The sequence below is a fragment of the Corythoichthys intestinalis genome, chromosome 21, assembly GCF_030265065.1.
Source record: "Corythoichthys intestinalis isolate RoL2023-P3 chromosome 21, ASM3026506v1, whole genome shotgun sequence".
Lineage (NCBI taxonomy): Eukaryota > Metazoa > Chordata > Actinopteri > Syngnathiformes > Syngnathidae > Corythoichthys > Corythoichthys intestinalis.
The window spans coordinates 4,303,525-4,328,777 of NC_080415.1; the positions used below are offsets into that span (position 1 = coordinate 4,303,525).

Sequence of the window (25,253 nt, forward strand, 5' to 3'; positions counted from 1 at the left end):
ACTTCATGAGTTCAGCGACCTTCTGATGGAACTACAGGCAGCGAAGGAAGACGGAACCCTCCCAGGCCTTCATTACCTCGACACAGCCAGAGGACTAAGCCCCTTGGTACAGAAACTACCATTTAGCCTACAAGAAAAGTGGCTAATTTCTTGGATCTGACTACAAACAGCTCCATCAGGTGTCATTCCCTCCATTTGAAGCATTGGTCGATTTCGTTTCCTACCAAGCTAAAATTAGGAATGATCCTAGTTTCAACTTCAGCTGTCAAATAGAGACTCCTAAACCAGTCGTGACTTCCAAACCTTTCAGACAGAGGGAACACAACACTGGAATTGAGGACTTGGAACGTCACTGCCCCATTCACAAAAGGCCCCACTCATTACAGAAATGTCGTGCCTTCCGAGAGAAATCCATCGAGGAGAGGAAAGCATTCCTTAAAGAGCACCACATCTGCTATAAATGTTGTGTGTCGAACAAACACATGGCAAAGGACTGCAAATATACAGCCATATGCATCGAATGTGGGAGTGAGAAACGGAACTCTGCTCTTCACCCCGGACCAGCAACGCAGATCGTGGAGCCACACCCCCCAACAGAGCATGGCGGGGAGCCACCTGCTACAGAATCATCCGAGGTCACAACAAGCAGCACCGAAGTCTGTGGTGACAATGACAGCAACAGGTCATGCTCAAAAATCTGTCTCATCAAGATCTACCCTGTCAACCATATAGAGAAAGCGATGACAGTCTATGCAATCATCGACGAACACAGCAACAGATCCTTAGCCCGTTCAGAATTCTTCAACAGTTTCAAAATACAAGGACCCTACTCTCCATACTCTCTCCGCACCTGCTCGGGAGTGACCGAAACCATGAGAAGAAGAGCTTCGGGTTACCAAATTGAATCTATGGACGGCAAGGTTAGTCTTCCGCTACCATGTCTCGTGGAATGCAACGACATCCCCAACAATAGATCGGAGATCCCAACTCCCAACACTGCCTACAACCATCCCCACCTGAAATCAATCGCTCATCTCATCCCAAGTCTTGACACGAGCGCACCCATCATGCTTCTCCTTGGGCGGGATATCATCACAGCTCACAAGGTACGCAAGCAGGTGAACGGCCCTCGAGATGCGCCCTACGCCCAGAAGCTCGACCTTGGATGGGTGATCGTCGGGAACGTTTGTTTGGGAAGTGTCCACAAACCAGAGACAGTAAATACCCTGTATACGAGGACGTCGGAGAAAGAACGTCCCTCCATTTTCAAACCCTGCCCAAACGTCTTTTGGGTGAAAGAGAGGTACAGTCAGCTCCAAAGCACTGATCATCCTAAACCACAGTCTACAGAGAAATTCAACTACAGCAGCGAAGCTGAGCAGTTGGGCTCCACAGTGTTCCAACAAACAAAAGATGATAACAAGATGGCTCCATCTATCGACGATCTTTCGTTCCTGAAAATCATGGAGCAGAACTTAAAGAAGGATAAAAACAACAGCTGGGTGGCGCCGCTACCGTTTAAGTCACCAAGGCCTCGTCTCCCCAACAAGATCCAGGCTCTAAACCGACTCTCGTCGTTGAGACGGAGTCTCGAAAGGAAGCCGGTAGTGAAAGAGCATTAACTCGCCTTCATGGAAAAAGTGTTCCAGAAAGAACATGCAGAAGTGGCACCTCCTCTGAGAAAAGGAGAAGAGCACTGGTACCTGCCGACCTTCGAGGTATATCACCCAAAGAAACCCAACCACATCCGTGTCGTCTTTGACTCTAGTGCACTGTATGGAGGAGTCTCCTTGAACAATGTCTTACTTACCGGGCCTGACCTCAATAACACCCTGATCGGAGTCCTCCTCAGGTTTCGGAAAGAAGCTGGGGCAGTGACAGTGGACATCGAACAAATGTTCCACTGTTTCCTTGTCAGAGAAGAGGACCGCAACTTTCTGAGGTTTCTGTGATTCAGAGAAAACAACCCGTCCAAAGACATCATCGAGTACCGTATGAGAGTCCATGTCTTTGGAAACAGTCCCTCCCCTGCAGTAGCCATCTACTGCCTTTGGCAGAGCGTTGAACAGAGCGATCCGGATGTCAGACAATTCATCAACCGCGACTTCTATGTTGACGATAGGGCTGGGCGATATGGCCTTAAACATGTATCACGATAAATTGAGCAGATTTATCTCGATAACGATAAATGACGATAAATTCGCCCAAGCGGACTGTTATATAATTTGAAAATCTGAATCAATGCATGAAATACAGATTAACTATTTCTTGTTGATTTATTTACCAGCATTCAATTTGATATACTGTAACAATTGTACATGCAGTCTAAACATTAAGTTTATACAAATGTATTGTAAGCAATAAGAATTCAAGTATGAACATTTATAACAGCGTGTATGACTTGAACAATGTACATTGTCAAAATCAATATGCCTGTGCAAACATGTAATTGTAACACAAATGACTTGCAGCTTGAACAGTACACTTCAAAAAGACAACTTATTGTTAATGGCTGCTGTGACATAATTATTAAATACAAATGTTTACTTTATGGTTTAAGGGTTTTTTCCCCCCCCAGTGCATTTTTTAATAAATGCACGCACAATAAAAATAGCTGGGGCCATTTCTCGGTCATTATAAGTTTTGCCGTTGGATTCTACTTTATGCTGAATGCTTTACCATCACAAAAGCTATCAGAGGAATCACACACAGACAGATACAAAATAACGCCACATAGTAATTGCTAGATGCAGTCCGTGCCCAATCCACTCATTAAGTTCAGCCGTTTCGACAAGGTTAGAGCCGCTATCCGACTCAATAACGTTCATTTGTAGCGTTAGCCGCTAGCTAGCGTTAGCCTGGCTACCAGTAGAAAGCACTGAAAGCACCATCTCCGGAAATCGTGAGAACAAAGGAGGACAGCGGGTGAAAGCCCGTCTGGATGCCACCAAGAGTCTACTAAATGTCGGTTGAAAGTTTGGTGAACCTCCCTTAAGCCACACTCCATCACGTTTTGCTTGTAGCGTTAGCTGCTAGCGTTAGCTTACCGGGCTTTTGTTTGATTGGCTTCCTGATGATCACCTGACTCCTTACGTAAGCACATTCACTGCTTTCTTAAAGGGGAATGAACATAGACGAACAACACAGAATCAAAGCGGGATGAAAAGACTATATTTTCTTGTTTTATTAATTTACCGAATTTACCGACATGGTCAAAATTACGTCGGTCATCGTTAAGAATTTCGGTGACGGTAAATTTTCGGTTTACCGCCCTGCTCTAGTTGACGATGGCTTGAAGTTGAACAGAGCGATCCGGATGTCAGACAATTCATCAACCGCGACTTCTATGTTGACGATGGCTTGAAGTCGTTCTGTACTGTGGAAACAGCAGTGGACCTGCTCAAGAGGGCACAAGCAAGTCTTTCGGGATCAAACTTGCGACTGCATAAAATTGCCTCGAACAGAATAGAAGTAATGGAAGCCTTTCCATCGCAAGACCATGCGAAGGACTTTAAAGATCTCGACTTTGGCTCTGACATTCTTCCCATGCAGCGGAGTCTGGGCTTGAACTGGGACCTCATGTCCGACACCTTCAGATTCAAGTTATGTAATTTGGAGAAACCCTTCACACGACGAGGCGTTTTGTCGACTGTTAACAGTATCTACAATCCTCTTGGGTTCATTGCCCCAGTCACCATTCAGGGCAAAGCCATCCTCAGGGAGTTAACGAAAGATCACGGTGACTGGGACTGCCCCCTCCCACAAGAGATGGAAGAGAAGTGGAACACATGGCGATCGTCTTTGGACCGCCTCAGCGGTCTCCAGATACCCCGAACTTACACGACGACATCTCTTTCAGAAATGCAGCGCAAAGAGTTGTGCGTGTTTTGTGATGCCTCAACCATGGCAATTGGTGTTGTGGCCTACCTCAGACTGTCAGATAAAGAGGGCAATATCCACGTTGGCTTTATCGTGGGAAAAGCTAAACTCACTCCTCTTTCAGAACATACAGTGCCAAGACTAGAGCTCTGCGCAGCTGTCCTTGCAGTGGAATCGCCGAGATTGTCTCCTCACAGATCGACATTCAACTTGACAACACTACCTTTTACACTGAGAGCAAGGTAGTCCTAGGATATATCCAGAACGAGACAAGACGTTTCTATGTCTACGTCAGCAACAGAGTCCTGCGGATAAGAAGTTCTTCTCGCCCACAGCAGTGGCACTATGTTTCTACAGAACTGAACCCTGCAGACGTCGCCACAAGGTCAGTTATTGCTGCACATCTCACACAAACTAGCTGGCTGTGTGGACCCATGTTTTTGAAACAACCCATAAAGATCCAACAAGTAAAAGACAACTTCGAACTCGTCGAACCTTCATCTGAACCCCTTCATCGACGTCAACGGCCTTCTGAGAGTTGGAGGTAGCGTCAGAGAAACACAACTCGAGCAAGAGGAGGTGCACCCCCTCATCATCCCTGGTAGACATCACATCGCAACACTCCTGGTACGCCACTATCACGAGGAAACCCGACATCAAGGACAACTGTTCACTGAAGGTGCCCTACGTGCTGCCGGTTTCTGGTTAGTGGGTGGCAAAAGGCGTGTGAGCAGCGTGATCCATGGATGTGTCACATGCCGTAGACTACGTGGCACTCCACAAATACAGAAGATGGCTGATCTACCGACAGACCGCCTCTCTACTGAACCCCCATTCACGAACGTTGGGATTGATGTGATCGGCCCGTGGACTGTGTCTTCTCGCCGCACAAGAGGTGGCCTTGCCGAGAGTAAGCGGTGGACGGTGTTGTTTACCTTCTTGAGTGTACGAGCTGTCCACATCGAGGTAATCGAATCCCTTAATACTTCGAGCTTCATCAATGCCCTCAGGCGTTTCTTTGCTGTGAGGGGCTCAGTCAAACTCATCCGGTCAGATCGAGGAACCAACTTCATCAGCGCTTGTAAGGAGTTGATGATTCCCTCAAACATAGGAAATTCTTCAGTTGAGACCTTTCTCCAGGACCAAGGTTGCTCATGGGAGTTCAACGTCCCACATACCTCTCACATGGGTGGTTCATGGGAGAGGATGATCGGGATAGCACGCAGAATCCTGGATTCGATGCTGCTACAACGAGGAGCTTCAACCTCACCTCACCCATGAAATACTCACCACGCTGATGGCAGAGGTTGCTGCCATCATCAACTCCAGACCGCTGGTTCCAGTGTCAACTGATCCGGACGATCCACTCATCCTCACACCTGCAACTCTCCTCACCCAGAAAGTTGGTCTTCCTTCAGTCCCAGCGGGAGACTGGCACAAGGACCTTCACAAGTCTCAGTGGCGCCAAGTACAACACCTCGCTCAAGCTTTCTGGAACACATGGAGGAAGCAGTACCTGGCAACGCTCCAACCACGGAGGAAGTGGCAAGTTCCGACACCGGACATCAAACCCGGGAGCATCGTCCTCATCAGAGATGGCCAGCTTGGAAGAAACGAGTGGCCCTTGGGTCTGGTGACTGAAGTCTTCCCCAGCAAAGACGGTAAGACTTGAAAGATTGAGGTTAAAGTCTCCAGGAAAGATGGGACTAGACTCTACCACCATCCCATTACTGAGACAGTCCTCCTCATCGCTCCTGACAAGTTTGATAAGGTTAGGTAGTGACATTCAAGAATGCCAGGTGGGGAGTGTTCTGCCCTCGCTGGCAAAGTAAATTTATTTGACTGCACATTCTGTATATAGTTTGAGATTTAATATAACTTTATTGAAAACGCTCACGTTAAAGCATTCTGTTCCTTTAAGAGACTGCTTGCTTGAGACTGGTCACGTGATCTCACACCAGAAGTGGTTAGAGTTAATAGCATTCACCCGTGTCCTCCCACGCTCTGTGGACACATAGCAATTATATACATCCCATGCACAAGTGGCATCGTCGGTATGTATCTTTTATGTTTGTTAAATATATTAGTTTCAATATTTCTAAGCATTATCACGAAATTTGTATGTTGAGAGACGTTAGAGTAAGTACTTTCTTTTCATTGTCTTAGCACTTGTTGCTCACTTGGTGTAATACGAGCCACCTTGCGGCCATATCGAGTCATTCATAGTCTTGTGATTCATTCTTCATTTCTTGTCAAATGCTGCCATCATGCGGTCATTTCATTTCACTTCAACCTGCAATTCTATGCATATTATTTGTAGCGTTTTTATTGAGAATATATTTGTTGTTTAAAGCGATACAACTACTTGACAGTTGTAATTTAGGAAGATATTCACATCTATTCATTATTTAGTCAATTATATATTATTTGGGAGTGCATAGGATCATTTAATTCATTTTCACTGACTACGCAATTGTTTTTGTATTCTGTCAGTTTCACCATTCCAATTGTCATTTAACCTGGAGTCAACTGGTCAAACTGGTCTTCAGAGTCGTGATGAGCGGAAGGTGTTGAGCTTACTGCCTTCGTGTACAGCACGCACATAGGAGAGCAGGACACTCCGTCGTACATTCATATCAACGTGCATCATTAAGTTCTTGTCACGTACTTCACTCAGGTGATACGTGACATTTATCTATCTACTCTGCTGTTGCTCACTCTAATGCTGGGAACAATATGACATACCACAAAAAGAGAAGGCAAGAATTGTTTTGAATCCTGTTAGAAAAGTGAAGTCACAATGTTCTGAATCTGTTTAAACTCCATTCTTTTGCACTGGTTAATGCCATCAGCATTTGACCTCATTGTTTATTTGTGATTTGTTATTTGTATCTATGTATTTGTACTTTAATAAAAACTTTAAGTGTTCCAAAATATTTTTTTAAATTATTGATCATCAACAAAAATTTAATTGCAAGATTAGTAGGAAAAAAAAAAAGTCGTAAAAACATTATTAGACTTGTCAACTACTTGTTAAAAAAGTCTGCAGACTAATCAGGAGAAAAATAATCATTTGGGACAGCCCTACGTTTAATATAGAAATATTGCGATATAATCAATATTGTTATTTCCCAAATCATTATAGAGCATACATACCAGCTTTGGATTTGGCCTGGTGCTGTTGACTTGCTTGGTATTGAGCATAAGCTGCCAGCTTTGCCACAAGAGGTTGTTTCTGTAAGACCTTTGCCTTTTTTGTTGGAGGCTTGCCCTTATTAAATCCAAAGAGAGAGCAGGATGAGTTTGGCTTACTGTTGCATATTCAACTCCCGGCAAAAAAAAAAAAAAAAACATGAAATTGCCAGGTGGATGTTTACCCAGTTGTTTTATTGTGTAGAAAAAAAGCAGATCCTTGATATGACCCAAAGCTAACGTCAATTTAAATACAAACTTTCTAGCTTTAGCAAAAAAATAAAATAGACAGCCTTTATTGTCATTGCAAATGTAGACAATAAGTGAAGTGGCTTTTGAAGTTCACTAGCCCCACTATCAAAACCACTGGCCCAGGTCAACGTGTCAGTTATTGATCCAATAATTACGAAAAAGAACAGTATACTTAAATTTTTTTTTTTAAATTGCGGGAGATTTAATGAAAAGTGCAGCAAAATTGTGTAAAAACATGAATCTAGTGCAAATAGTCCTATTCCAATTATATAATCATATATAATGTACAAACGAGGCGCAGCCTAACTCATGCAGCCAGTGGAGTGCTATTATCCCACATAGATTTTGAGTGAGGCTTTTTCTGAAACAGGGGCCAAGAAGGGCCATGCAAATTTTGGGGCCAAGTGTCTCTGCAATCTCTGTTCAGGTCAACGAAGCAATACGCAGATTACCCTGCGTGAGGCGGTAAAAACATCAGGTAAGAACTACACCTGGTAAAAACCAGTCAAGTGTGTAATAATTTAATTTTAATCATAATGTGTGCAAGTAAGGATACAAGACATGGAACAGTAAATGTAATCACTTTTTGAAAAGTTATTTTAAACAAAAAAGTAGTCATATTTAACATGCTAAAAAAAACAACATTATCTCATACTCTCTCACTTCAGAAAAGAAGGATTCGCCGATTGCCATGCTTTGTAATAAAATGGGAACCGGGGCACTTCAGGGACATTTCAAATTAGAGAGGGGGCCAGTGGCCCTCTGTCACCCCCTTATAACCGCCACTGGAGGGTGCATTCACGGCGGCAGTGAGCGCTGGCATCGTCACAGCATTCTTTTCGGTGGACGTAGACCAACACGTCACGGCAAATTTAGGACCCAATTGCTAAGCTAAATGAGATCTTGATGTACGTTTGTGTGGAACTGTTCACAACAAAACGCTATTCTGTTTTCGCCGAAACTAGTAAAGCTCTTTACGAGGCCAATACAATCTATCCTACTACTTAAAATAAGACTTGGTCTTTTCTTGTGTAATCGATCGAGAGCCAAGAGAGTTCTAGTGGCGACCAAGCCAGGCAAAGTCACTCCCGGCCGGATTAAACGGTGACCGGCAGAAGGGTTGTGGAAGTCGCGGAATAAAATGTGACAAGGAGAGGAAGTGGTCGTGCCATGAAATTATTGTACTAAACCACATCAAATGCATATGCATGCATTTAAATACTATTTGTATACTGTTCGTATTATTTTAATTGGGCCGACAAAACAACAATGCAAGAAGGAGAATCCACTGACTTGGTGGGGAAGGAATGCAGCACACTATCCAACATTGGCAGAGCTGGCAATGAACCTACTGTCTATTCCAGCCACATCAACGCCATCAGAGCGTCTGTTTTCAGCTGCGGGAAACATTGTATCAAAGAAGAGGGTAAGCCTCAGCGCTGAGCATGTTGATACATAGATTGGATAATGATATCGATGGGTCACATCAGTCATACACTGCGCCTTGCCTTCAAGTAGGGGGCCTCCCCACATCAAGAGGAGGTACTCTCACACGCACGCAGCGATCCAACGCCGGGTATAGGTGGAAAAAGTACGCAAGCAGTACCTTAAAAGGTGGAAAACGCTTTACAAGTGTAACACCATTTACCATTTACTAACAGGAAGGATTGTCTCAAGAGTGATTTGTGCGAGGATTCAAGGTAATCATTATATTTTTCGTACCATGCATGCATTTTGAAACGTTGTGAAAAAAAATCAATGGGAGAAATTAGCCGCTACGGCATTGGCGTCGTAGTTCGCAATATTTACGTAAAATAAATGCTAACTGAATGTTTTTTTGCTTTAAACAAATAATTGAGAGTGTTTTATGTCCATATCTGTAAAGAATTCAGGGATTAAAGCTTTTTTCACAATAATTTTCAACGGAAAAAGCCCTTTGTTTTCATAAGGCGGCCGCAGCAATTTCAACATACTTACGTAAAATAAATGCTAACAGAACGTTTTTTTTTGCATTTAACCAAGAATCGAGACTACATTATGTCCATATCTATACAGAATTCAGGGATTTAAGCATTTATTCACAAGAATTTCGACAGAAAATGCTCTTTGTTGTGGTAAGGCGGCGCCACAGTGACTTAAAGACTAGCAGCCCATTCAATATATTTACATAAAATAAATGCTAACAGCTTTTTTTTTTTTTTTTTGCTTTTAACCAAGAATCGAGACTGTTTTATGTCCATATCTACAAATAATTGAGGGATTTACGCATTTATTCACAAGAATGTTCAACGTAAAAAGCTTTGTGTTTCCACTCGGTCAGCTTTGACGGAGATAGGCTTCCCTATTAATCGGCCCCATGTCCCGTCAATATCTTTATGAAGTCTATGGTTGATATATTTCCCTTCCTTCACTTCAAAAAGGGTATGTACACACATGCCATGAGAGAGGTGGATAACATGGTGTGGCAATCGCCTTGCTTTTTTTGATCTCTTAAAGCCAGAAAGTTGCCATTTGAAATTAGTTAAGGTTAGTGTCATGTCTATGATTTGCTCATTTGCTCTACACGATTAAATAATAGAGTGAACATCCACCGGGAATGGTAATACTATGGCTTATTGGCTTGTAGATAGTTTTGGGAAACATATTAGTAGCAAACACTTACCTGGAGTCTTGCCAATATACTAGCTTTTTTGGAATTGGAAGAATAGCTCCTGGAACAAGAAACACTGCAAAAACGCTTTGTTTTGGAATAAAAAGCGTCTCTGACTCCAATCATTCCACACATCTCACAGGTGGCTGCAACACAAAATCAAATGCAAGGAAATTACTGTGTACAATCACATTATGGAATTAAAAGGACAGATCATTGTTAGCAATTACAAAAAAAAACCACAAGTATCGTAAAGGTCTGCAACATGCACATTTCTTCGTCTGACTAAGGGTTTCAGTTGTGAATTGAAATTTCATTTTCAATTTTCATTTCAATTAGTTTTTTTCGCATAAAATTTTTACCAACAATGTTCATGGGGTGACTGTGATCTGCCGTGTAGTTAAACGATATACCCCGAATTGCAAAAACTGATCTGGCCAAATGATTAAATTAATTAAAAGAATAAATACTTTTTTAAAAGACTTTTTTTCGTCACCTTTACAAGATGTCTTTACAAGCATTCAAAAGCATATCTTTACAAACTAGTGAGCCGCTGATGTTTCACTGTCCCAGCACTTATAGCTGTTTGATGTAACATTAATAACAGAGATATGAATAGAAAATGTGGTGACTTTATCTTATAACATTATGTTACAGCGCTAAAAGTTTACTTATACTCTGAGTTCTATGATCGCATTGCGAGCGTCTTTAAAGCACTTTGAAAAAATAAACTCTTTTAGATAGAGCGCTGCCGTCAACATTACTCGAAAGTGCAGATTGCAAATTCTCCCCCAGTTTTTATTTGGCACCAATGTACCACGGAATAAAAGAAATATGCTTGTTATAATTTGATAGAACATAATGTATTTATCCGTCCATGAGTGCTCACTAGAGGGCACTTGTGCTTTTCATTTATTCATTTTTAAATTACAGCACATCGAACGCATTTTAATGTTATGTCATTTTATTTTGTTGAATTTGACCGTGTACCTTCAATTCAGAAATTATATGCGGTTCACAGCTCCATGCGCTGTGAGGTGCTAAAATGTCATATCTAATTAGAGCAAAGAAGATGCTGCTATAAGAAAGCAATGTAGTTGAACTTCAAGGTGTAGACATACAAGTTTAACTGTTAAAACTAATTAAAACAGTTCCTTCCAAAAAAAACACAATTTTTTTTGTCAAAAGTAGGCCAAATTTTATCAAACCGCCCAATGCATTTTTCTTTCGCCCGGAGTCTTTGAAAATACCCCATTTGGGCCTTTCGTCAAAAATGGATGCTTATGACACACTGTGACAATGGTCAATCTGATGATGGAGCCTTCGGAGACTAGAGAAAGACAGATCATCGGCCAGGCCAAACATCGGCGCCGATATTTAAAAATTTAAAGTATATTGGTATCTGCCTCTTTTTTTTTTTTTAATCCGACCAACAGATATGAAAAAGTTCCATTTAAAACTGGGTTATTTTGGCTCAGATGCAGCCGCGCCTCTCTCCTGCAATAGTATTCACTCAGTTGTCTGATTAAATGTTTAAATGGTAATGGGAAATGGAGTTACACTTGTATTGCCCTTTTCCACCTTTTTGAGGCATTCAAAGCGCTTCACACTATATCCTCATCTACCGACTGGTAACACAGCACTAGGAGTAGGGCTGCAGCTATCGAATATTTTAGTAATCGAGTAATCGACTGAAAATTCTATCGATTAATCGAGTAATTGGATAAAACATTTTTTTAGGTAAAGAGCAATTACAAATATACATGAGAAAGCAAGAGATTTCATATAGTATTGATTAGGGGTGTAACGGTACACAAAAATCTCATTTCGGTACGTACCTCGGTTTTGAGGTCACGGTTCGGTTCCTTTTCGGTACAGTAAGAAAACAAAATGCAAAATACAAATGTGCTAGTTCTTTATTACACAGCTTTGTGCTTTCAACAATAGGAACATTAGCCTATAGACCCCAATCACGTGACATCACAACTCCGCCCCCCTGACTGGTGCCGCCATATTGTCCGTCAGCTCATCGTGTTTACATATTACCGCTACGTACATTCCTCCTATTACTGCGTGTTTTTCTGCTTGTGTAAGGAATCACCACCTAGTAAACGAACCCAAAAACCTTCCTGACAATCGTTAACATTGATTAATCAAAATGGTGAAGGCACGTGTGGTGATTGATTGCAGTAACAGAGAAGATAAACGGTCATTTTAGTAGTTGCTGTGTGCCCATTGTTAAAAGGGCAAATCTCGAAAGCAGCACGGTTTGTTTATCTCGGTCCATGATGCGTTTGCGTCGACAGCCGTTAGACAGCACCGAAAACATCAATATGATGTCAACACGATCGCAGACATCATCAGACGGAGACTACGAAGCTCGTCGCCACGGTCGCGCAGCAAGAAGGTGAGCGCAACAACAGGTGTTGTGCTGAAAAATAGCCGCCCTGCGTGAAATGTTCCCCCTAACGGGAGCGCCCACACGGAAACGACTTTCTTGTACCGTGAATATGTATTATTTTACTCTGCTTGAACTAATAAATGTCATACCTGTGTGATTGTCATTGGGATATGGTCGTGAAAACCTGTAGACTAATACATTTCTGTTCAAAGATGGTTATGTGGCCCAGTCCACGATTTGTTACTAAAATACAGTACTATTTTTTTGTGTAATTATTTAAAACTGATCTTACAGTCGTAAATCCATTACTGTAATGCGTCCATGAAAACATTTGATGTTTTCACGTCAATAAAGCGTAATAAATAAGCGCTCCCGTCAGAGGCGTCATTTCACGCAGGGCAGCTATTTTTCGGCACACACCGGCCCATTTTCGATCAAGTTTCATTTTACAATCGTGATAACGGTGACGCTCAGCTGACCAAATATTTATAATTCAGGCCGGTGCCGATTTTGGGTACCCGACTCCTCATCGTGACATAAACTGGAGTATGATTGGAAATTTTGTGGTCTCAGGATGAGCTCTGACGCACGGGACGGGACCGGACGGGAGGAAACATCGGTTTGGGCATCTAATATGGATCTGGCGACTGGATCGACCGAAGCTTTTCCAAATAACGGCTTTTATGCAGCGTTTTTTACAGCGTCTCAAAGCACCGGGGCTTCCAAAATTTGCAAGTGAATCCACCTTTAGAAATTACGATTAGTAGTATTGATGCAGGAGAGCCGTGTCTCGCGTCAAATAATAAACTCTGCCGTTCTTTTCACGTGCGTCGCGTTGAGCCGCTTCTGGAACGCATCTAACACGCGGCCGCACTGCGACTGGTGTGCAATGGCTGATTGACTCTAACACCCGCGTTTCACTGCGTTCTCGCGGCGGCCACGTTGTCGCGCCGTTGACGTTTCTGGGTTATACTGTCCTACCGTGTTGGTCCTCATTACAGTAGAGAAGACGGGGTAAATATAATCTACACAAAAAAAACTAACCCGATCGACTCACAGCCTCGAAAAGTAAGGCCGGCAGAAACTCGTTCGGTACGCATCCATTCCGAACCGAGCACCGCGTACCGAAACAGTTCAATACTATTACATGTACCGTTACACCCTTAGTATTGATCCATTTTCAGTCAATCAATGTCTTTATTTTTGATGTACATTGTTGAAAACAGCCAACAATTGCATCTCAGGTGTGACTACAACAAAAAAAGACTAATTGACTGCTTCCACTCAAAAAACTTCTAAATCTTCTAAAAATATATATATTTCTTACCTAAAAATATAAATAAAAGTTTTAGGTTAGTCTAAACTCAACTGTAAGTCCTGATAGGATTTTGAGTTTTTGCTGTGTTCAAAATAAATGTATGATACCTGCTGTATTGCAGCACATTAGGGACCAGTGCTACTTGGTGTTTTGATTTAATGAATATTGAGCTAAAATTGACAGTTAGAATTATTAAGTTTTTATTTTACACCCTCATCACTCTACAGCGCTATGTTTTCACAGAATAAATAAAGCCTGTATGTAAGACAGGTTAGCCACGCATCGACAGTGGTCATAATTAATAGAAACCTAGCCCTCTGCAGTGCTAACGTTAGGTGAGCGAGTGACAGTACATTAATCTTATTTATTGGCGCAAAGAAGTCTACTGCTTTAAGATGGCGGCTGTTTACTAACGCCGCCGAGTCGGTCATTTCCCATTTAATTCTACATACATGTGATATCTATGAGACGCATCAGACACTACCAGCTACCACCGTAGCATTATGCGGGCGTAGTTTTTAGTAACGTCGGCGTAGTTTGTAGCGGCTGTCGGCTGCAGTACTTTTTTTTTTTTTTTTTTTTTTAGTTGCTTCTTCCTCGACGCACGTGAAGTCAGTGCGTTGTCCCGCAATAAAAGTAGTCCGGGCAAAACGTGACGCTTAGAGCTCGCAAAATTAAACAATTCCTCGAGGTGAATAAAATTACTCGGCTCAGTTTTTAAACTCGAGTTACTCGAGTATTCGTTTCAGCTTTAACTAGGAGCAACGTGGGGTGTAGTATCTTGCTTAAGGATACTTAGACGAGGTCAGGTCATCAAGGCTTTCTTTCCAGTGGAAAAACTTTCAGAGAGCTATTTATTGAACCTTTTATTCAACTTTATAAGAGATGTTTCTGAGTCTAAGAAATTCAGGCACTTCTGGAGCTATTATTTTCGATTTGTGTGAGTCAATAAACATGCTTTAGACATTTCAGTGATATTCCATTTTAACACTATCGGCTCCTCTAACTACTAATAATTGGTATCGGTCCTGAAAAACCCATAGTGGACTATTTCTACTGGAGACCATAACGGCTACCCATCAAGATTACTTAAAGGCATACACTGTACTAGTAAAAGTACTTGTTCATCCATCCAAATGATCAGAATCAGGTATCCTAATCACTTGGCCTGACCACAGTTGTATAAAAATCAAGCACCTAGGCAAGCAGACCGTTTTGAAAAACATTTGTTAAAGAATGGGTCACTCTCAGGAGCTCAGTGAATTCCAGTGTGCAACTGTCATAGGATGCCACCTGTGCAACAAATCCAGTTGTGCAATTTCTTCGCTCCTGAATATTCCACAGTCAACAGTTTGCTTATTACAAGAAAATGGAAGAATTTCGGATCAACAACAACTCCGCCATGAAGGGGTAGGCCTTGAAAACCGGCAGAGAGAGGTCAGTAGATGCTAAGGTCGCAGACTTTCAACGCAGTCAATTACTACAGAGCTCCAAACGCCATGTGGGCTTCAGATTAGCCCAAGTACAGCACGGTACGCAGAGAGCGTCATGGAATGGCTTTCCATGGCAGAGCAGGACATACATCAGCAAGTGCTATGCAAAGCGCTGGGTGCAATGGTGTAAAGGAAGCTGCCATTGGACTATAGAGCTGCGGAGACGCGTTCTCTGGAGCAATGAATCAACGCTTTTCCATCTGATGGACGAGATTGGGTTTCAAGGTTGCCAGGAGAACGGTAAATTTCAGACTGCATTGTGCCAAGTGTGAAATTCGGTGGAGGAGGAATTATAGTATGGGTATAGATTTTCCGGAGAAAGTGACTCAAGAATGTCCTCAAATGATCATGAAGTGATTCAAAATTAAGAGGAAGTAACCTCTAAATGCCCTAAAATGAACAGGAAGTGACCTGCAAAAGCCCACAAGAGCACTGTCAATGGCAGCCAGGAAGCTAAAGTAGACACTTATCTTATGGAAGATTTTGGTAGCAACCAGTTGGTTCTTTTTGTTTTTTAAATAGTGACACCTTTTTAAAACGATAATTGACTCTCGGTGGGAGCATATCGATAACCTTTTGGGCTACAAAATATCATGATATACTACATTTTTGATATATTGTCACACCCCTAAAGTCTAGTGCAGATTAACTTGACTGACCTGAACCCAATCGAACAACTTTGGGATGAATTAGAGCGGTGATTGAGAGCCAGGCCTTTTCGACGAACATCGGTGTGTGATCTCATCAATACGGTAATGGAATAAATGGTCAAAAATTCCCACAATTAATTTTCTCAACCTGGTGAACAGGAGAATTGAATCTTTAGCCCAAATTCCCATATGGTACTGAAGTTCATATGTGAGTCAAGGCAGGTGAGCAAATACTTTTGTTAATACAGTGTATGTGGGAGAAAATAAAGAAACTTTTTCAAATTGGTTGTTGTTTTGAATCTTATATCCGAACAGGGAGGAAACCTGAGACTCCACATTCTTATTTAATATGACTACAGTATATTATCATTTTGTTATTATATTAGTATTATTACTTCGCTCTTATTATTTAAGTCACGCTTGATCATGTTCATGTTATATACAGTGGGGAGAACAAGTATTTGATACACTGCCAATGAGATTTCCCATTGGCAGTGTATCAAATACTTGTTCTCCCCACTGTATATATACACAGTATATAAGATGGGTATTATCTAAAAAAACTAATGAATATGTATGTCAACTATTTTTTTCCAATTCATAGCACCTTTAAATTAATATTGCATTCTAGTTATCCTTGGAAATAAAAGAATAATTTTTGGACAGTGTATGTGCAGTTGTAGGGTTTTTTGAAGTACCAATTCAAGAACCATTTAAGCACCAGAAGCTTTTTTAAAAAGTACAGAGTAGTAACTGGTATCAAATAAAACCCAATCAATACTCACTCCTATTTAAAATCTTATGTAAATTATGTACAAACCCATTCCAGCCTTCCCATCAGGATAAGTGTAAACCTGTCCATTGTTCTTGATGATCGGAAGACTGGCAGGGATAGAGGGCACGATCTCATCCTCGCTGTCCTCTGAGCTGGAGCTGCTTGTTGACTCCTCACTACAGCTGTCATAGCCATCAAACATCCCAAAGGAATCCCTCCGCTTACGCTCTGAACGTGGAGTGCGTTCAGCCTTCAATGAAGAAAAATACATATATGAATATATTTAGCCACATAAGCATGCAAGGCTTTTTTCAGACAGATAACAATGCTTCAAGAATGATACCCAATGACTTTTTTTATTTAAATTAGCATATTGTGATAAAGTTCATTATTTTCTGTAATGTATTGATAAACATTAGACTTTCATATATTTTAGATTCATTACACACAACTAGGCATGTGCCGGTATGACATTTTGACGGTACGATAACCGTGAGCAAAAATACTGCGGTTTCACGGTATTGCAATTATAGCTCCCAAAAATTTTGAGATGTATGGGTTAAAAAAGAAAAAAAAAAAACTTTCCATTGAACAGGATGTTTTTTTTCAGACCATAGTTGCAAATTGGAACATGAATATATTGTTAAAATAAATAAATTATCAATAAAAAAATATTTGAAATAAAATTAAAATAAATATAACTTATAGACTATACTCACAGCCACAGCTCAAGTTGCTCAAGATTAGCGCAAGAACAAAATCATTTCTATAAAAAAGTAAAAACACTTCTGAATAAAATTTTAAAAAATGTATACTGCATGACTGTTTTTTTGAGGGTGGAAAAGCTTAAGTGAAGTTTCGCCATTTTCAGCCACTGTGTCAACTCTAGTCTACATGATGTCATGCCTTTGTGTTAAAAAGAACATAAGGAATTCATAAGTTAGTTAAAAATGTATAAGTTAGTTAAAATATCAATATTGGTGTGGAAAGGTTTCATCTAAAAAAAAATAAAAAATAAAAAATAAAAAAAAACATTGGGAGTAAGACCTCTCCTTGATCCAGCGAACGTGGATTTGTGCTTAGGGCAAGATCATCGTTCGCAATTAGCGATCTTTGATGCTATCACTTTTCCCCCTTCATTCAAGCGAATCAAGCTTGTTTTCTCACTCTGCGGCTGTAACACTCGATGAAGTTGCTCTCCCAGCTGAGCCTAGGCTAATATTCATCTTTGTAAGCTTTTACTTAGTTTGTATATTGAATTTGAAAGGAAAATGTGTGTTTTGTTTTTGGCGAACTTTTTCCATGGTGCTAATCTGTGGAAGCTACTCACATGGAAAAATCTAACTGTACAACATTTTAAATGTATTCATTTTGTATATTAAACTTACTTATTGAGAGCTCAATAAATTGAAGAACAGTACGCCTTATGTTTGGAGTATTTGTTTTTGGGTTAGCTGGCTGCGTAGCAGACACACACAGCAACAAATGGGAGGGGGTGAGCGCTGCTGCGCCAAGCCGCTTCTGGCTGCATTTTTGACACAAGAAAAATAGCGAATACCGTACTACGGTCTGACGGAAAATTTTAGTGGTTTTGAAACGGCGACGTTTTCACACAACGGTAAACCGTGAAACCGGTAACCGGCACATGCCTACACACAACTGAAGTAGTTCAAGCCTTTATTGTTTTAATATTGATGATTTTTGCAAAAAAGTCAAGGACAACCAAAAATCCCCATCTCAAAAAATTAGCATATTTCATCCGACCAATATAAAAAAGTGTTTTTTAATACAAAAAAAGTCAACCTTCAATTAATTATAACAGCTATGCACTCAATACTTGGTCGGGATTCTTTTGCAGAAATGACTGCTTCAATGCGGTGTGGCATGGAGGCAATCGGCCTGTGGCACTGCTGAGGTGTTATGGAGGCCCAGAATTCTTCGATAGCGGCCTTAAACTCATCCACAGTGTTGGGTCTGGTGTCTCTCAACTTCCTCTTCACAATATCCCACAGATTTTCTATGGGGTTCAGGTCAGGAGAGTTGGCAGGCCAATTGAGCACAGTAATGCAATGGTCAGTAAACTATTTACCAGTAGTTTTGGTACTGTGAGCAGGTGCCAGGTCGTGCTGAAAAATGAAATCTTCATCTCCATAAAGCTTTTCAGCAGATGAAAGCATGAAGTGCTCCAAAATCTCCTGATAGCTAGCTGCATTGACCCTGCCCTTGATAAAACACAGCAGACCAACTACAGCAGCTGACATGGCACCCCAGACCATCACTGACTGTGGATACTTGACACTGGACTTCAGGCATTTTGGCATTTCCTTCTCCCCAGTCTTCCTCCAAACTGTGGCACCTTGATTTCCGAATGACATGCAAAATTTGCTTTCATCTGAAAAAAGTACTTTGGACCACTGAGCAACAGTCCAGTGCTGCTTCTCTGTCGCCCAGGTCAGGCGCTTCTGCCACTGTTTCAGGTTCAAAAGTGGCTTGACCTGGGGAATGCGGCACCTGTAGCCCATTTCCAGCACACACCTGTGCACGGGGGCTCTGGATGTTTCTACTCTAGACTCAGTCCACTGTTTCTGCAGGTCCCCCAAGGTCTGGAATCGCCCTTCTCCACAATCTTTCTCAGGGTGCGGTCACCTCTTCTGGTTGTGCAGAGTTTCCTGCCACACTTTTTCCTTCCTACAGACTTCCCACTGAGGTGCCTTGATAAAGCACTCTGGGAACAGCCTATTGGCTCAGAAATTTCTTTCTGTGTCTTACCCTCTTGCTTGAGGGTTTCAATGATTGCCTTCTGGACAGCAGTCAGGTCGGCAGTCTTGCCCATGATTGCGGTTTTGAGTAATGAACCACGCTGGGAGTTTTTAAAAGCCTCAGGAATGTTTCGCAGGTGTTTTGAGGTAATTCTTTGATTCAGATGATTAGGTTAGTAGCTTCTTTAGAGTACCTTTTCATAATATGCAATTTTTTTTTGGATAGGGATTTTAGTTTTTTCTCTAATTTTTTGCCAAAATCATCAATATTAAAACAACAAAAGGCTTGAACTACTTCAGTAGTGTGTAATGAATCTAAAATATATGAAAGTCTAATGTTTATCAGTACATTACAGAAAATAATGAACTTTATCACAATATGATAATTTTTTAGAAGGACCTGTATATCCAACGGGAGTAAAGAAGTGATTATCAAAGTCATCTGAAGTTGCGCAAAGAAAGGTAAGGAAACGCTCAGCTAAAGTCAGTTCATTGGCTAAGTAAGTTTGGCAGCTGCAGTGTTAAAGAGGCATTCAAGTACCACTGTCACCCTATGTTGTAGGATACTGAACTTCCCTGAGCCACAACCCGTATTCCGTTTGTTTGTAGAACACACCAAAGCAGCGCCACACGCAGTTTTAATCCCAGTTGAGTTTAAATTTCCCGCTGCTGGGCAGTGACATTTGGGTAGGCATGTGCCGATAACCGGTTTCAAGGTACACAGTGGTATGAAACCGTCACGGTTTCAAAACCGCCAAAAAATTCCGTCAGACCGTCCCTAAAGTATTAGTTATTTTTTTATGTACCAAAAATGCAGCGAGAAATCCCTCGCTTGCAGCTGCAAGGCTCAACCCCTCCTCCACTGGTTGTTGCTCAGTGTCAGTGAGTCAACTGTGGCTGGAGGAGGTCAAACTCCTTAACTTTTTCCCCCATCAAAGAAAACAAAATCGCTGATATGGGAGTACTTCAGCTACAGAAAAGTTACAGACAGCCGCGGCTTGAAGGAGGGCCAACCAACATGCAAAACCTGTTTGCGGAGGGTGGCTGCTAAGGAGGCAATACCTCCAATATGATTTCGCATTTCCAATTTCCGACTCATAAGTGAGGGATCACATGGATATGTGATGATCTCTGTACATAGAGGATTTGGTCAAACAATATTTTTTAAATTATTTATTTCCTAACAGATACACGCACACACAAAAATCAACAAATCACCCATGTGCTTGAGAGACAACTGACTGTGATCATTAGGGATGCAATGATACAGTTAAGTCACGGTTCGGTCCGATTTTCGATACGAGGGACACGATTTTTGATTCGATTCAATACATTTAATGCTCTGTAACAAAAAATACAAGTGTTTTTTGTTTTTTTTAATGTTGTTTTTATTTTGCTAACAGGCAAAAATAACAATGCCATGAAATAAACATGTATTATAGTGCATAACACTTATGTGCTTACTTCTTACTGATCTGAAGAAATTTTGTATAAAAGTGCTGATAACAATCTTTACTGTTTGTAAAGTGAGGCGGGGGGACACTGTTGATTGCCATTACTCTCTTAGCAGGTATGTTTACCAGATGAGAAAAACATCCTATTTGTGGTCCGAGTCCATCTGTGTTAAGTACTGAATTAACAATATTTGCAGTATTATCTATAGCAGTGCTTCTCAATTATTTTTTTTGTTACGCCCCCCCCCAAGGAAGACGTAAATGTTTCGCGCCCCCCCAAACTCTGCCGCCACTGTAAATAGTATCATTTGTCTATAATATTACTATTATAAGTATGCCTCTGCCTTACATTGTATCCTTTTTTTCCTATTAGAGAAAATAACAGATCAACTTATAAAGTATAACTTTATTAACATTGTTTTTTGTTTGTAACAGAAAAGACAACGTGCATCAATTTGCCTGAATTAAAAAAAAAAAAAAAAATCACATCCAAACTGTAAAAATACACTCAAGGTACATTTTTGGCCATTTGATATTGAAAAATAAATTCAGTAAATAATAACAAATTCAAATTGATTAGAAACATTAACTCATGAGGACAATATGCCAAAAAATTTGACCGAAAAAACAAAACTGAATAGAAGAAGAAAAAAAGTGTCTTTGGACAGAAGGACAGTTTTTATTTTTGCTGCTCCCAGTATCACCTCCAGTTTGCAATGATGTGGGGTTATTTTGCACTGAGCATGCTAATAGTGCTCACTGGTTTACTGATATCACACTGACAAAGCAGGACGATTGTTGGCAATATTCGGCACGTTTTCGCTGAAAAACAACCAAGCGGCTTATCAATGAGATTGGGGTCTAATGTCTTTAAGTGGCGTCTTAATTGATTTGGCTTCCGGCTGTCCGCTATAATCATTTTTAGACACAGTAAACAGTAGTCTTTCCTTGTCTACCACTGTATTAAATGTCGAAGCCAAAAGGCAAACGGCCTGAAAAAAGCGCATTCTCGGCGGCCGAGGGAGAACCATAGGTGAGGGCGGTCGTCGTGACGATCCCAGGCCAAAAATGGCACTTCTCGGGCGGACACGTGAGAACCAAAGAGGACAGTGGGTCGCTGCATGAGTCCGGCCGGAAAACGGCATTCGAAAACGGCGCACAGCAGTCTCCAGCTCTTCATGAGTCTCTTCCGTGTGCTCTTGCTTACTTCAAAAATACTGCGCGCACTTTGAAAATGAGAGCGCCACTGCCACCCACTGAGTGGATGTGCAAGTAAGCTTTATTCTAGTATGGCAAAAAAAAAATGTTCCCTGAGGTTAGAGCAGGGCGGTAAACCGAAAATTTACCGTCACCGAAATTCTTAACGATGACCGACGTAATTTTGACCATGTCGGTAAATTCGGTAAATTAATAAAACAAGAAAATATAGTCTTTTCATCCCGCTTTGATTCTGTGTTGTTGGTCTATGTTCATTCCCCTTTAAGAAAGCAGTGAATGTGCTTACGTAGGGAGTCACGTGATCATCAGGAAGCCAATCAAACAAAAGCCCGGTAAGCTAACGCTAGCAGCTAACGCTACAAGCAAAACGTGATGGAGTGTGGCTTAAGGGAGGTTCACCAAACTTTAAACCGACATTTAGTAGACTCTTGGTGGCATCCAGACGGGCTTTCACCCGATGTCCTCCTTTGTTCTCACGATTTCCGGAGATGGTGCTTTCAGTGCTTTCTACTGATAGCCAGGCTAACGCTAGCTAGCGGCTAACGCTACAAATGAACGTTATGGAGTCGGATAGAGGCTCTAACCTTGTCAAAACGGCTGAACTTAATGAGTGGATTGGGCACGGACTGCATCTAGCAATTACTATGTGGTGTTATTTTGTATCTGTCTGTGTGTGATTCCTCTGATAGCTTTTGTGATGGTAAAGAATTCCGCATAAAGTACAATCCAACGGCGAAACTTATAATGACCGAGAAATGGCCCCAGCTATTTTTATTGTGCGTGCATTTATTAAAAAATGCACTGGGGAGGGGGGGGGGGGGGGGTGACCTTAAACCATAAAGTAAACACTTGTATTTAATAATTATATCACAGCAGCCATTAACAATAAGTTGTCTTTTTGAAGTGTACTGTTCAAGCTGCAAGTCATTTGTGTTACAATTACATGTTTGCACAGTCATATTGATTTTGACAATGTACATTGTTCAAGTCATACACGCTGTTATAAATGTTCATACTTGAATTCTTATTGCTTACAATACATTTTTATAAACTTAATGTTTAGACTGCATGTACAATTATTAAATACAGTATATGAAATTGAATGCTGGTAAATAAATCAACAAGATATAGTTAATCTGTATTTCATGCGTTGATTCAGATTTTCAAATTACCGTATTTTTCGGACTACAAGTCGCTGCTGAGTATAAGTCGATCCAGCCATAAAATGCCCAACGAAGAGAAAAAAAACATGTACAAGTCGCACCGGAGTATAAGTCGAATTTTGGGGGGAAATTTACTTGATAAAATCCAACACATAGAACAGACATGTCATCTTGAAAGGCAATTTAATATAAAAATACAATAGAGAACAACATGCTAAATAAATATACAGTGTACAGTGCATGAACAACGAAATGTGAATATACTGTCCTACGCTACAGCTCGGTCCTGGCTGTACAGCGAACTCCCAAAAGACAATACTGGACGTCCGTATAATTTGCTGAATCAATTTGGTCCTCGATAGAAAACAGGTTCGGATCAACGTAAATAAATGATAATTAGGTACTATTAGTAATAAGTAACAGGTTAGCATGCGTTCGCTATCATTAGCACATCGTTCAAACAACCACACAACTGGCTCTAAGTGTCCGATCGCGGGTGGAAAACACACAACAACAACAGAAAAGATGATACACGCAGGCGTTGCCTCTGTAGAGATGATTTTAAAGCATAAACAATGAAAGTAGGCTCGCAGCCGTCTATTCTCTCTCGCTGTAACTCGCCCACTCACTCAGAGCTACGTAGCTGTCCGTCTTCTTCTGGCGTGTGAGCACTCTTCTCCACGTAAACAAGTGCGAGTGCGCCCTCACGTGGGCATGAAAGCGCCACAAACTAAATGCATCCATTTCAAGATAAAAAAGTCAATAATACAATTGAACATACACTGCCAAAGGCAGAACGCGAAAGTGGCCATAGCTATAAAGGGTTATTCAGATAACTATAGCATAAGAACATGCTAACAACTTTACAAAACCATCAGTGTCACTGCAAAACACCAAAATAACATGTGAAATTATATCATAATGTGTTAATAATTCCACACATAAGTCGCTCCTGAGTATAAGTCGCACCCCCAGCCAAAATATGAAAAAAAAACGCGACTTATAGTCCGAAAAATACGGTATATAACAGTCCGCTTGGGCGAATTTATCGTCATTTATCGTTATCGAGATAAATCTGCTCAATTTATCGTGATACATGTTTAAGGCCATATCGCCCAGCCCTACCTGAGGTCATCGCTCTGCGCCCCCCTGGGGGGGTGCGCCCCACTATTTGAGAAGTACTGGTCTATAGTCACTGGTATGGATTGATTTGGCCTGCTTAACTTCCATTCAGTCATTGCGGTTTTTAATTCATTGATGTAGGATATGGACTACGCGTCCCATGATCACTCTAGGCTCACGCAGCCAAAGGCATAGGACTTGCGAGGATCTAACGTAGCACATTTAGGTTGCTATTTGATTATATCTAGTGTGTGCACCCGAGTGTTGTCGGGCATTTAAAAAGTTAACAAACGCCACAGAAGTCACGTCTGCTCATTACTTTGACAATCGACTTACAAAAACAGGACGAGTTTGAAGTACAGCACTCTTAATTTGCAATTCAGTGTTCCTCATGTAACCGTGAGTTACCTCTCTGTGACCCACATTCTTAACCTGTCTGTTGTTAAAGCTAGGTTATTCGTAGCAGCCAAATCGACAACAAGATATTGGCTGACTTTGTTGTACGTATCCGTAAAGACAGTCTTTGTTTAATATGTACGAGTTGGGATTGCATATCAGCTCACCCAAAATGCTGCTAAACAACAGACCTGTACGATATTGAAGCTATCAAGCCGCCTCCTTAAGTTTCTGTCTTCCCTCACGAGCAATGATCCTCGTACGCCACAGCTCCCACCTTTCATGCAGTTTGGGGGAGGTGCTACCGGCAGAGTTTGTTTTTTCAAGGCAAAGCTGTGCCGGACATTTTAGCGCGAGAGACGACAAAAATAAATTCTGAAAATACATTTGGGAGCTTTTCATTTGAATCGAATGTTTTTGCGTATTGAATCGAAGAGGGCGTATCGAACGGTTCAATATAAAACCGAGAATTGTTGCATCCTTAAGCCTGAGTTATACTCCCGCGTTGCGGTGACGGCGTAGCGACTACGG

At 41.3% G+C, this 25,253-nt stretch overlaps 1 protein-coding gene across 2 annotated transcripts in view; it reads right to left on the minus strand.

The window, feature by feature from the left end:
- mbtd1 (mbt domain containing 1) overlaps window positions 1-25,253 on the minus strand; it is a 95,086-nt gene that overhangs the window by 67,700 nt on the left and 2,133 nt on the right. For both annotated transcript variants that reach the window (XM_057825449.1, XM_057825451.1), the window contains exons 2-4: window positions 16,656-16,860; window positions 9,986-10,119; window positions 7,036-7,150 (exon numbers count right to left, since the gene is read on the minus strand). In XM_057825449.1, the coding sequence (XP_057681432.1) occupies window positions 7,036-7,150; window positions 9,986-10,119; window positions 16,656-16,860 (454 nt within the window). The remainder of the gene's footprint in view (window positions 1-7,035; window positions 7,151-9,985; window positions 10,120-16,655; window positions 16,861-25,253) is intronic.